The sequence below is a fragment of the Oculina patagonica genome, chromosome 13, assembly GCF_052425735.1.
Source record: "Oculina patagonica isolate OP01 chromosome 13, crgOcupat, whole genome shotgun sequence".
NCBI classification, from domain to species: Eukaryota; Metazoa; Cnidaria; class Anthozoa; order Scleractinia; family Oculinidae; genus Oculina; species Oculina patagonica.
This window is the reverse complement of record NC_135770.1, coordinates 177,903-191,303: the sequence shown is the minus strand read 5'-3', so window position 1 is coordinate 191,303 and position 13,401 is coordinate 177,903. Positions and strand designations below refer to the sequence as shown.

General features: G+C 36.8%; 1 protein-coding gene across 2 annotated transcripts in view; it reads right to left on the bottom strand.

The window, feature by feature from the left end:
* The window catches only part of LOC144634374 (uncharacterized), a 48,055-nt gene that overhangs the window by 16,272 nt on the left and 18,382 nt on the right, over positions 1-13,401 (bottom strand). The window contains exons 4-5 of one of the 2 annotated variants that reach the window (XM_078493323.1): positions 11,958-12,014; positions 8,963-9,100 (exon numbers count right to left, since the gene is read on the bottom strand). In XM_078493323.1, the coding sequence (XP_078349449.1) occupies positions 8,963-9,100; positions 11,958-12,014 (195 nt within the window). The remainder of the gene's footprint in view (positions 1-8,962; positions 9,101-11,957; positions 12,015-13,401) is intronic. The other variant, XM_078493324.1, reaches the window with a different exon arrangement.

Sequence of the window (13,401 nt, the reverse complement as noted above, 5' to 3'; positions counted from 1 at the left end):
TCAGAGCCATATAAGCTTCTTAATTCGGCAATGTTGTGATAGCAAATGTAAATACAACAGCGAAAGATTTTCTTCACAAGCTCGCTTAATCCAACATCTAGGCACATCAAAGTTAAGAAACAAGAAAGTAATGCTACATACATGCCACTTATCGACACTTAGATGCTTTCTTCTGAAGATTTTGTTCTTCTTGCTGTACTTCGATCTCAGTTGACATGTGTACTGTTGCTTTGAGGCGCGCTGAACTCAGCCAATCCATCGTGGTTCATACTTCGTGAAAGGTATAAACAGGTTGTCAATAAAGTCATTCAAAGAGCTGTTCAAAGTTCACGGAGGGACAGTTCTCTCAGTCAGTTTACATGATATAAATTTAACTGGAAATAAACAGCCGCTATCCCCCGCCATCTTGGATTTATATTGAGCCTGCCGTTTCAGTCAGCGGTACGGCCAGTTCACGTGTCCTCACGCGCGACCACACGCGTGTGACCACGCGTGTTCATAGATATATTTGCTTTTCCTCCGCGAATGTTCGTTTTTGTCATGGTAAGTAGATTTCGTTTGTTATTTACATGACAATATTTTCAATTTGTCTTAGCAAAAAAAATTTCCTCCGCTGCAGCTTGATGTGTGTACTGCAATGCTCATTTGTAGTTCAGTTTCCTGTTATTTCTTTTCGCTGGTGGGAGACCTGATGCAAAAGAGACTAGAACGCTAGAACTGGGAAACCCGTGCAATCCGAACGGAGTTTCCGGAAAAATTACTGTTCAGTAAAAGAGTTCCAGAATTTTTCTGCTCAACGATCGTCATGCAGGACAACGGTGAACCTAGAACACGTATATGTAACGATGAAATCAAAATGTCAACGTCTCCCAGTCACTTCCCAGACATTTGTATTTTTTAGTTATTGGTTGTTCAAATTCCCTTCCCCTGGGGAAAAAAGTTATTAATGCCGCACATAACGATTACATGCTTTGATTAAATTCCTCTACCTAATGAAGAACTTTGTGGGATCTTAAAAAGGAGAGAAGGTACAGATTCAGTCTCCAAGCTGCCAAAAATTAATGTAACAGGAAGACTATTTAACCCTTTCAGTGCTAAGTTTCTCTAAAAACCGGGTTTTTTACCGTTAAACTAAATTTTTGGTGCTATGATCCTGAATTTCCCTTAACTTTGCTTAAAAAGCACTTTTCCACAATGCAGCAAGATTTTGATGAAGATTGCAACTAATTTTCCCTCTCTGTGTGGCATAGAACAGAATGACGGTCTTACTTTATTAGGTGTTACACTACAGAACGACTGTAAGTTTTCATCTCATGTTAAGAGAATACTTGGAGAAGCTAACAAGTGTCTGTACATTTTAAGATCACTAAGAAAAGATGGATACACGCAGGTAGAGATAAATCATCTCTTTAAGGCTATTGTTCTGACAAAGATTACGTACGCACTTCCAGTCTACAGAACTAGCCAGGCTGATTTAAACACTATACAATGCTTTCTAAAAAGGTGCTATAAGCGACGTTACACTTCTGAGTTAATTAATATTTACGATCTTTTAGAACAGTGTGATCGCAGATTGTTCACCAAGATCAAGAGCAATGTTGACCATCCATTGTATGCCCTTTTGCCGGAAGTCAAAGAGTCATCCAAGAGGCTAAGATCACAAGCGAGTCAACTTCCGAGGATTAATACAGAACGTTTTAAAAATAGTTTTTTTTAATAGATTAAGGTTCAAGTATAATCTGGCTATTTAATAATATAATATAATTTAAGCGATTTTAACATGTAACGTTTGTTATGTATTTTAATAAGCGCAATAAAGACATTTTATTTATTTATTTATTATTTATTGCATGGAAATCGTTTCCATTGTTTTGTTATTGCTCCTTTTCCTTTCGTTCTTCTCGGCTTTGTTATTTCCACTTCTTTCTAGTGTATCCGTCCTTCCTTTAGACCAAAAAAGTTTTGATTAAAACATTGGTAAACCCTGAAAAGAGGACCTCGATCTTTTACAGGTGTTTTGGCCTGTTTAAGCACCGATTTTGCACCTAAAAGTGATTAACTTTTTCTCGATTAGCTCTGTCAGGATACGACCGATACGCAAAATGAATAGTTATTTGAAAAGGTCAAACCTAGCTCTATCAGATGCTTATCACTAGAATCTGCTGACTATCAAATTAATGACGTCACAAGTGGTTCATTGACTGCTCCTCCAAATGTCGACAAAAGTCGACTTTAGCAGCTAAAGAGTTAAACAGAAGGAACAGATGGACACAGGCCATGCTAACAACCTGACAACCGCCATTTCGTCGAATGTCCACACTCGCCCCCTCCCTTACCTCCGAAAAAACACAGAAACAACAAAAAACAATGAGCATCTTCGCTTTAACCTGATATAAGATGAAAGAACTGGCTGATTTTTAATGGTTTCCGACATTTCAGAGACTACCCGTATTTATTCGATTAAGTGCCCAACCTCGAATAAGCGCCCACCTAGCAAATCGAATAAGCGCCTACCTTGAAGGTAGGAAAAAATAATAAGCGCCCACAGGTTCTTAACAGGTTCTTATTTCTAAAATTGATTAAAAATGTTTACTTTTAGGAAAATATGATATGATTAGTGCTTTATTTTGACATAACTCTCAAGGTCCAAAAATATAATTAGCGCTCAGGGCGCTTAATCGAATAAATACGGTACTTACTCTGATGAAAACGAACATTCGCGGAGGAAAAGCAAATATATCTATGAACACGCGTGGTCACACGCGTGTTGTCGCGCGTGAGGACACGTGAACTGGCCGTACCGCTGACTGAAACGGCAGGCTCAATATAAATCCAAGATGGCGGGGGATAGCGGCTGTTTATTTCCAGTTAAATTTATATCATGTAAACTGACTGAGAGAACTGTCCCTCCGTGAACTTTGAACAGCTCTTTGAATGACTTTATTGACAACCTGTTTATACCTTTCACGAAGTATGAACCACGATGGATTGGCTGAGTTCAGCGCGCCTCAAAGCAACAGTACACATGTCAACTGAGATCGAGATACAGCAAGAAGAACAAAATCTTCAGAAGAAAGCATCTAAGTGTCGATAAGTGGCATGTATGTAGCATTACTTTCTTGTTTCTTAACTTTGATGTGCCTAGATGTTGGATTGAACGAGCTTGTGAAGAAAATCTTTCGCTGTTGTATTTACATTTGCTATCACAACATTGCCGAATTAAGAAGCTTATATGGCTCTGAAAGTGCTCCGAAAAATGCCCTAGGTGCCTTTTCTTCGCCAATATTTTGATTGTTATCGATAGATGTTTGCTTGATTAGCTATTTTGTACCACTTTTGTGCCAAATTGAGTAAATAAATGGCTTCTGTGTTTCGGTGAATTTTGATGAAATAGCAAGAAATCGTTAAGTCACGTGTGTTTAGTTCCTCAGTACGAATAAAATATATTGGTCCCCAAACATTTTGTGCCATTTTTGTGAAGTTAAATGATGGATTTCATTACCCATGTAAGAATAATGTATATAAGTTGTTGCTCATGGGAGATATTTGGCACTAATTGAAGGCTATTTCCAGAAGTACGAAATGTGTACCTTCCAAAAGTCTGTTTGAGGAGAAGAAATCAAATCGGACGGTTGAAGTAAATTATTGTACTTAAAGCCTTATAAACACAGAATATAATGCAGTGAATTTTATTTTCAGAAGTCTTTTTTTGTTGTGGAATTGGTCATTCAAAGTCAGCTAATTAAATATGCATAAATTAGTGAAAAATGGCCAATTTTGTAGAAGGAGCCATAACTCCAAGGGAATAAAATATTTTGAGCTAATGTTTTGCCACAGTGAATAGCTTGCCATACCCAACATTTATGCTAAGTTTGGGCGAAATCGGTGATTTGAGCTGTATCACCTGTTGCCTGGTCCTCTCTTGGATGCACACTTAAGGGTTGAGTGTTTTCGTATACTAAAAAAGGCATGCATCGCTTTTTCTTTTAAGTGTTCGAGTGCAAGAGTAAAGTTTCCCGTTGGGGTTAAACGTGTTCCTAAATACGTGTATTCTTGAACAATTTCAATTGATTCAGTGCCTATAGCTGATGTCAATGGACTTTCTTTGGCGTTTTTGAAATATCATTATTTTTGTTTTCTTTGGATTGATTTTTAGCATCCACGTTTCGCAATAGGACGAAAGGACGTTTAAACAGTTCTGCAATCCAACTTTGGATCTTGATAGTATAATCAAATCATCTGCGTACAACAGGGAGTTTATTTTTGTTCCATTTGGAAGTACAAATGGATCAGATAGAGTGTTTTCAAATAAATATGGCAAATTATTTATATAGAGATTAAATAAAAGGGGGCTTAGGATACACCCTTGACGTACACCTCGTGAGTATGCGAAAGATCGTGTTTTGTTTTCTCCGACTCTTATTGAGCATGAAGAGTTGCAGTAAAGGCTTTTAATTAAATTGTAAAAATTTCCTCCTATGTTCACTTTGAGTAACTTATAAAATAATCCCTCGTGCCAAACGGAGTCGAAAGCTTTGCGGAAATCTACGAAGCAAGCATAGATTTTCTCTTTGTGGTAGTGGACATATTTATCTATTAGGGTTCGTAAGGTAAAAACATGGTCTGCAGTGCGGTTTTCAGGCAGAAAGCCAATTTGTGAATTATGTAAAATCTTGTTGTCTTCAAAATATAAGTATAATCTTTGATTCAGAATGGAACAAAATAGCTTACCAAGACAACTAGAAACACATATGCCTCTATAGTTTGTCGGATCTCTTGTCACCTGATTTGTAGATTGGGGTTATAAGGCCTTGACACCAAACATCTGGCATATGTCCTGATCGCAGAATAAGGTTGAAAAGTTTGATATAAACAGGCATAAGTGATTCAAGGCTCGCTTTGATCATTTCATTTCTTATTTTGTCAGCAAATGGCGATTTTTTGTTCTTCAGTTTCTTTACCGCTTGACGTATTTCTTGCTCATTTATTTCGTGATCTAAGTTGTTAATCTGTTCTTTTCCATTTTCTAATCTTTGCAGTTCACAAACTTCATGCTCAGGTATGGAAACTGTCGTGTTTTTGGAATGTAAGGATTGGAAATGATTAAGCCATGTTTCTTCTGAGATTGGGGCGGGAGCGTTTTCGTCGATAGTGTCGCTCATCGATTTTAAACAACTCCAAAACGACTCTTTGTCAGGGTTTAATGCCAGTTCATCGAGTTGCAGAGTTTTTTCGTCCTGAAACTTTTTCCTTTTTGAGTCAATTAGCTTTTTATAATCATTCAAGGTTTTGTGAAATTTCTCCCGTAATTCAGGGTCTAGAGGATTGCGATGTTTTCTGTTTGATAATTTTCGCAATTCGTGTCTTTTTAGTCGACATTCACGGTCAAACCATTTTTTATTAGATGTTTTTTTTATACGTTTACGAATTCTTTTACTTTTAATCTTGAGGCAAATTTTTGATGTCGCAGTAAGAATGTTCATAGTATCATCTAACGAGACGTTTACATCTTCGGAGCTTCGATCCAAATATTCTCTGATTAGAATTTGAATTGGTTCCGTACGTAATGTGCTTCTAAATTTTGAGTATGAATCATTTTCCCAACAGAACTGCCGTGGTAAACGTAGTAAACTGCTGGTAGAATGTAAAGATTGGGTTTCGCTTTCTGGTAAGTTCGTGCTGAGGTTAAACCATGCTGCAATAGCACTGTGGTCCGACAAGTAGGACGGTTGTTTAACAACAAAGCCGGTAATATTCAAAAATGTGCTCTGATCACATATAATGTAGTCGATGACACTTGTCCCGTTTCTTCCATGAAAGGTGGGTCTACCGAGAGTATCTCCATTAACTCTTCCATTGACTATTCTTAGGTCAAAGTTTTTGCATAATTCAAGTAGTTTTTTCCCATGATTATTTAATACATTGTCGAAACTGTTTCTTTGTGGTGTTTGGAAAGCTGATTCTGACTGATCATTGGTAATAATGTTGTTTCCTTCTTGGGAAACAGTGTCGGAGTATTTGCCGGTTCTTGAATTAAAGTCACCCATAAGAATAACTGATCCTGAAGAGGAGAAATGTAGAATATCTTGCTCGAATTGATCAAATATTTCAGTATCGAAATATTTTGAGTTACACGGAGGTATATATACACCGCAAACAAAAATATCCTTTACCGAATTTAGGAGAGATTTGTCGATTTTGAACCATATAAAATTATCAGTTGTTTTCGTAATTGAAATATATTTCTGAAGCTCTTTCTTATAAAGCAAAGCTATTCCTCCGGAATTTCGACCACCCTTTTTCGATTGGTTTGGAGTAGGACATTGAATAAATGATTTATATCCCTCTATTTCTAAGTCACAGCAATTCCCAATTTCTGTTAATACTATAAAATGAAAATTATTAATTACGTTTAAAAAAAATCAATATTTTGCAGCTTGTTTCCGAAATTTTTAGAGGATAAGTAGCAGTAGCAGTAGCAGTAGCAGTAGCAGTAGCAGTAGCAGTAGCAGTAGCAGTAGCAGTAGCAGTAGCAGTAGCAGTAACAGTAGCAGTAGCAGTAGCAGCAGCAGTAGTTGTAGTAGTAGTAGTAGTGGTGGTGGTGGTGGTGGTGGTGGTGGTGGTGGTGGTGGTGGTGGTGGTAGTAGTAGTAGTAGTAGTAGTAGTAGTAGTAGTAGCATCAGTAGCAGTAGCAGTAGCAGTAGCAGTAGCAGTAGCAGTAGCAGTAGCAGTAGCAGTCGTTGTCGCCGTCGTCGTCATCGTCGTTGTGGTCGTGGTGGTGGTGGTAGCAGTAGTAGTAGGAGTAGCAGTAGTATTTCAATTTTAATTTTGCACGGCCATTAAACGTTATAGCTGGTAGTTTTTACAGTTCCATGACCTTTATCAAGATCCTCGCTGATCCCAAAAGAGCAGTCTTCTGTATTATTTCCACCAATATACCGACCCCAATCATTCTAAGATATCCAGGAAGTCTCATCGGGACTGTTCCCAGTGCACCCATCACTATCGAAATCACTTTTGCCCGTACATTCCACATTTTTCTTATTTCTCTAGCTAATTAGGTCTATCTTGTAATCTCCCTTTTCCTTAACCCTTTCATCCTCACTCTAGAATTGCTTCATCAATGATTTGGCAGTTTTTCTCTTGTTTATCATAATCATATTCATAGTCATAGTAATTTTTCTTGGACAATTCTGTTCAAGTGGGTGGGGGAGGGGGGGGGGGAGGCGCAATGAGGTTAACCCTATGTTAAGTGAAATTGAAAAGCAGAGACCGATACAACGTAGAATGAGAGAATTAGTTTTGTACTATATTTCGGCTGGCCAAACCAGCCTTCTTCAGGTACAATGGAGTTTACATTGGCTATGTTTAAATTTATATGGTGATAATGGTATCTTACGAAATACCGGAAATACGTAAAACTAAATACAGGAAATATGTAAACAGTGTAAAATAAAAAATTTAAAATATGCTAAGCTTAAAAATGACAATAAAATAGTAAAATAGTTTTTACTAAAAGGTTACTTTTACTAAAATAGTAAAAGTAGAAATATAGTACAAAACTAATTCTCTCATTCTACGTTGTATCGGTCTCTGCTTTTCAATTTCAGTTTTCTATGTGTCAAACCGATTAGATCACTCAGTTGATCCAACGTATACCGGTAGGAGATCGTACACGGTTTGCTTGCTTGAACATTTAATAGACCTATGTTAAGCACCAATACGTGAAACAAGGCCAGACCACAACACCGGGAACTCCGGGCCCTACTCGTTGCGATAAGTGTGTGGGTTCTTAAACGTCCCCTGTTTGTTTGTTTGTTTATTCACAACAACTAGACCTGGTCTTCTTGCTTCAATGCCATGGTCTGTTTATATGTTGAAATGCCACAGTATCATGAAATGTTCACATTTTCCGATACTCCCTCTGGCACATGCTCGAACCATTTATGTACTCTCTGAAACCCACACTTTCCTGCTAAGTCTCAATGGACAGCTTTGGCAACATTGGCTGCGGTCACATCTAGACTGCTAACTATAGTTAGGACGGCGTTAACTATAGTTAGCTATTTCGGTAATGTGACCGCTACTCTGTTCGCCTTAACTATAGTTAGAAAATTTACGCCTCGCTGATCCAAAACAATACGCACTAACTATAGTTATACCCAAGCAAGGTTCATGGGTTAGTCTTAAGTTTACAAACGAAAAGCCAATCAGAATGCGACAATTCTTTTCGCACGTGCGAGATGAACATAAATATGCAAAACAAAGGGTCAAGGGAAGGAAAACAAGAAAAACAACATGCCAAGAAATTACATATCATCAATGTAAGCAAAAGTAAAGCTTGAATTCTTCGGTTTCTAGCATCCTTACTTCATTTTATGTTCTTCAACGCCGAAATGCCGTGCAAAAATAGAAAAAAAAAATAGAGGAACAACTGGACACAGATCTACAACAATGGCTGTCATGAACTAATTTAAATACCAAATTATTCACAACCTAATCAGAACTAACTATAGTTAACTGCATTGGTGTGACCGCAAAGACGACAGAAAGCACTAACTATAGTTAGGTATGACGTCACGTAACTTGAGACTAACTATAGTTAAACTTTAGTTACGTCGTGGATGTGACCGCAGCCATTATCATGTCTCTTTTTGGCTTTCTTTTTTGTATCATCATCATCATCATCATCATCATCATTATTTTATCATCATCATCATCATCATCATCATCATGATCAGGTAATAAAAAGCAGAATGAAAATCAACAATCTTGTTATACCATTTCTTTTTTTAAGACAACGATGGAGTCATTGCTGTAACTTTTTGCCTAACGATTTTGCAGTTCAATTTAATACAAAGGTTAACAACGAATTTTTTTAGTTTAGAATGCCGTTAAAATAACTCCTTTTATAGAAAAATTAAAAAAAAACTTATCAGTGCAAAATATAAAAAAGACCAACCTTTGCATATTTGTTGGTTAAAACCTCCAATTACAAATCCAGGATAACATCCACATGCAAATTCTTTTCCGGACCCAGACCCATAATTCCGACATTTTGTTTTTCCTTCACAGGGCATATCCTTGCACTTGTCAATATCTGTCAAGAATCAAAACAATTATAAATACAAAAATATGCCGACATTCAGTATTGCATTTAAATTTGACTAATGTTCAATCTATTCTGATTCTGGTTTTATTAAGAAAAGAAATAATGCAGGCACACAAAACAGTTATGCAGGTAAAGTAAGTAATTAGTCAAAATCTACTAGTACTAAATGTGTAAAGCAAACCTAGCCAGCGTACTGCAATTTTCACAATTTTCTTATGGTTATGTAACGAATGTAACATTTTGTAACATATTTTTTTGCAAGTAAGGCACAGGGCTTGAGACTAACTTTTTAACTCACTGGTTTATTGGCTAGTGACATGTCAGATTTTACTAGCCAAAAGTATTTTTTCACTAGTCAGATATATTGATTTCTATCAAGAACAGTTGACTTTTCCGAGTTTTTCACTAGCCAAATGGCTAGTAGGAATGCTTAACCTGGTAGCCAAAACCGGTTGTAGCGAAAACTAAGACCCCCGAAAACTAAGACCTAAGACCTAAGACCCGAAAACTAAGACCCGAAAACGAAGACCCAAAACTAAGACCCCCCTTATTTTATTAATTTTTGCCCTTTGTTTATCTTTGTGATCTATGATCACGGTATTCCAAAAATAATTACCTAGCAAAATACAGATGACAGGCCTACACAGTCTCCTACTTCGTGACATTTGTACAAAATAAGCCGTTCGGTAAAATTGGATTTGGTCGTCCAATTTATTTTGACGCTTCAGAGGTGTTTAGAAAGGGTACTATGCTCTGTCAGTTGTATTATAAGGAGGCGATTTTAGGTTAAGTATAGTCGAAAGAGTGCCGCTCAGCAGTTGTGTAGAGGTGATAGATCGGCACGGTTTCCCGTTTGTACATTTTGACACCTCTGTATTAAATTTTGCTATTGCGGTTAGTCTTGGCTCATGCATATTCGCGAGATGTGTTTTAAGCTCTCAAAATGTTCGCTCTGGAAGGACACAGGTCTTATTTTCCGTGAATATGTTGATTATATACTTGATTTTTATATTTGTAAGGCCGGGCCCGGCTGTTTATGGTGTTGCAAGGTGTGTTGCTTTTCATCACGGATGACAAATTTATTTCTGTCCCCAGAGACTGCGTATAGTAGCTTTACTTCGAGAAAGCTATTGCTTTGTTTTAGAGAGACGTTATGTACAGTCGTTAAGGTTATGTATCTTGTATCAATTTTTTTGAGCGTTTAGTCTTTTGAGCTCGATGTTTTAGGTTTTCACCTCAGTCCCTTGTTCGTTGTTTGACATTCTTGCACCACAAGATAAATGTAGATTTAACGCATATCTACCACATGCAAGTCGGTTGACTTTTTTGCGAGTTGTGTATGCCACTATATTTCAGGCATATATTTCAGGTGATTCAAATTTTGCTTAATTACTTGGGACTCAAGTGCTTGATTTAGGCCTATAAAGATTTCAAGAGGTATCCTGTTTAATAATTTTTTTTCACTATTTTCGAAACTTGTTCCAGTTTCATCTTAAGTAAGAAAGAAAAATTATCAACACTCCAACAGCGTCAAAAGCCAGAAAATGTGCAGTTACGGTAGTATTACTGACACTGCTATTGTTTGTTAACGTTTGTTATGTTATTTTATTTGGAATCACTGTTTTTTAATTGATTGCCACAAGAATACCATGCCATTTCACACTCCAAAAGCGTCAAATGCGAAAAAAATTGTTATTGACATTGTTTTTGCTTGTTATGTTACGGTATTTTATTTGTAGTCACTGTTTTTTTTTTTATTGTCGCAAGAATACCAATTCTCTGGTGCAAATAAGACGCTTTTACGCCTTTCTTAAATTGATTTAGGTCAAGTGTAATTGAGTGTAATTGAAGTACAGCGTTTGACTTTACTGGGTCTTAGAGCGATAACAGTAAATGTAGAGCACGAGAAGTTAAAAATTGTCTTAATTATAACCTTACGATCGCAAACCAAAGGTCACAGAGAGGCTTGGACTCTTACCATCAAGGGGAAACAGATTTTTCCAGTAGAAGATAGTTTCAAGGCAGTAGCGTTATTGGCCACATTTAAAGTCGATATTTTATTTCCTTTCAACGAAAAAATAGTTTATATTCACTTACATTCGCTCTTACCGTGTTATAATGAAATAAATCAGTTTAATCTGTTGAGTAAAAACGTTGTACTGTAGGGGTGGATTCTCTGTTTTATGGGTTGATTCCTTTTAAAACCAGGATTTGAAGGAAATGTTTTAACTTTTTTCGTTTCAAATAACTCAATTAAAAAGAAAGGACAAAAAAGGTATTCGTTTTCGCTTTTGCTAAAGTCCGGGCGGCGGAAAGACATCATAATCCTACAACTTATCATAATCAAGGACGGGGGTGGAGCAGGGTTTCGAAAATAAAGGGGTCTTAGTTTTCGGGTCTTAGTTTTCGGGTCTTCGTTTTCGGGTCCTAGTTTTCGGGTCTTCGTTTTCGGGTCTTAGTTTTCGGGTCCTCGTTTTCGGGTCTTCTTTTTCGGGTCAATAGACCTTAATATTTCTTAATATAATTTTAAGGGTGTAAGAAACGAGAATCAAACAAAAGTGAACACCGTGCTTATAGGCACTAACTTCGGGAATATAACCGATCTGTGATCACAAAGATAAACAAAGGGCACAAATTAATAAAATAAGGGGGTCTTAGTTTTCGTGTCTTAGATTTCGGGTCTTCATTTCCGGGTCTTACTTTTCGGGTCTTAGGTCTTAGGTCTTAGTTTTCGCTACAACCAGCCAAAACCTAAATTTTAGTAGTCTTTGGTTAGTAGTCTCGAGCCCTGAAGGCACATAACAAAGAACAAAGTGAGGAACGCTTCTAAACATAGCATACGTACATTCTTGTGTATTTCTTTTCTGGATACCAGGAATCAGTGGTTGGCTGTGCATATGTTCTATAACACATGAAAGAGAACATATTTTAATCACATCATGTGGTCATGTAAACTTTTAAATTTAAACCTGAAAATTGAATATGTGGTTAGTCACTTTTAACCAAAAACTACCGATAAACAACATGCAATAAGGGACCATTCATTAGTTACGCCAGAGCTGTGGGCTGGCAAGATTCATTGTAAAGCAAAACAGAAGTTTCTGAACCTCTTTCAAGGAAAAAAAGAAAGGTCATGACCACTCTACATGTAATGTGAAAAATAGATAGCCCCCATCCCCCCACCCCACATGCCAAAAAACACAAACACGAACAAATTTAACAACTATTCCCTGAAGTGGAGGTGGCTAGTGGTGGATACTGACCACCAACACTGAGGTGAATAAAACAAAAAAAAAAAACAAAAGGATGATTTTCAACTCATTTATTCCTGTAAACAATTACAATTTTCATGTGCGAGTTCCTCGCAGGTAAATACTGGCAAAGGATATCCAGGTTTTGAGTAGCCAATCAAAGCATGCCAACAATGCTAACCACTGTTTTACTATATACTTAAAATAGTTATTTAGTAACCACTTGCAATCAGTGAGAACAAAATTATTGTTTTTTTAAAAAATCATCGTGGAAAAGGTACTAGTGAAAGAAAATATGCTTCATCTTACTACAGAAGACAAAGAATATTCGTAAAAAAGGCAGATTGGAAAACGGCAGCAAAGGCAACTGAGAAACGCTTTGAGAAATAAACATTTTACTGTGATATTCCTTTTCACACCGGAGAATTCCAGAAGCTAAAAACCGAAGAGTTGGAAAAGTATCAAACTTACTTTAATCTTCTGTCTTCTGTTGAAAGGCAAGAAATGCCTAACAAAGAGAAGCACTCTACGACATAGGTCCCTTGGCAAGACCCAGAAATGCTATCAGACAATGTATCTACAGTGATTCTGGTGAAAATAGCGAAGGAAAAATTTACAATAGTGCGAAGTATTCATAGAGCAATAACTGTGCTGTGGGGAACAATGCAAAGGAAAATCTTGGACCAACTAAACCGTTACCTCGCCAAACTCGATGTGGACAAAATATTGAGACATCATTTTCGTGATACACTGACTATTTTTTGTATTAGCTTCAAACTGTAATGTATGAATTATTACGTTTTAGAGACTCTCGACATTTGCCACTATCAGAGAGCAACAATGAAAGTATTTATCGAAAACAATTTAACAAAAATACACATAAGAGATAGGATCAAATATTTTTAAAAGGATCTTAGCTATAAAACCAGTTATAGCAATGATCTTTGTAAAATCCATATACAACACTATAATTAAAGATCTGTAAAGATCTTCCCAAAAAAATTTTTGTGGATCCATTAAAATTCGTTATCTCAATGA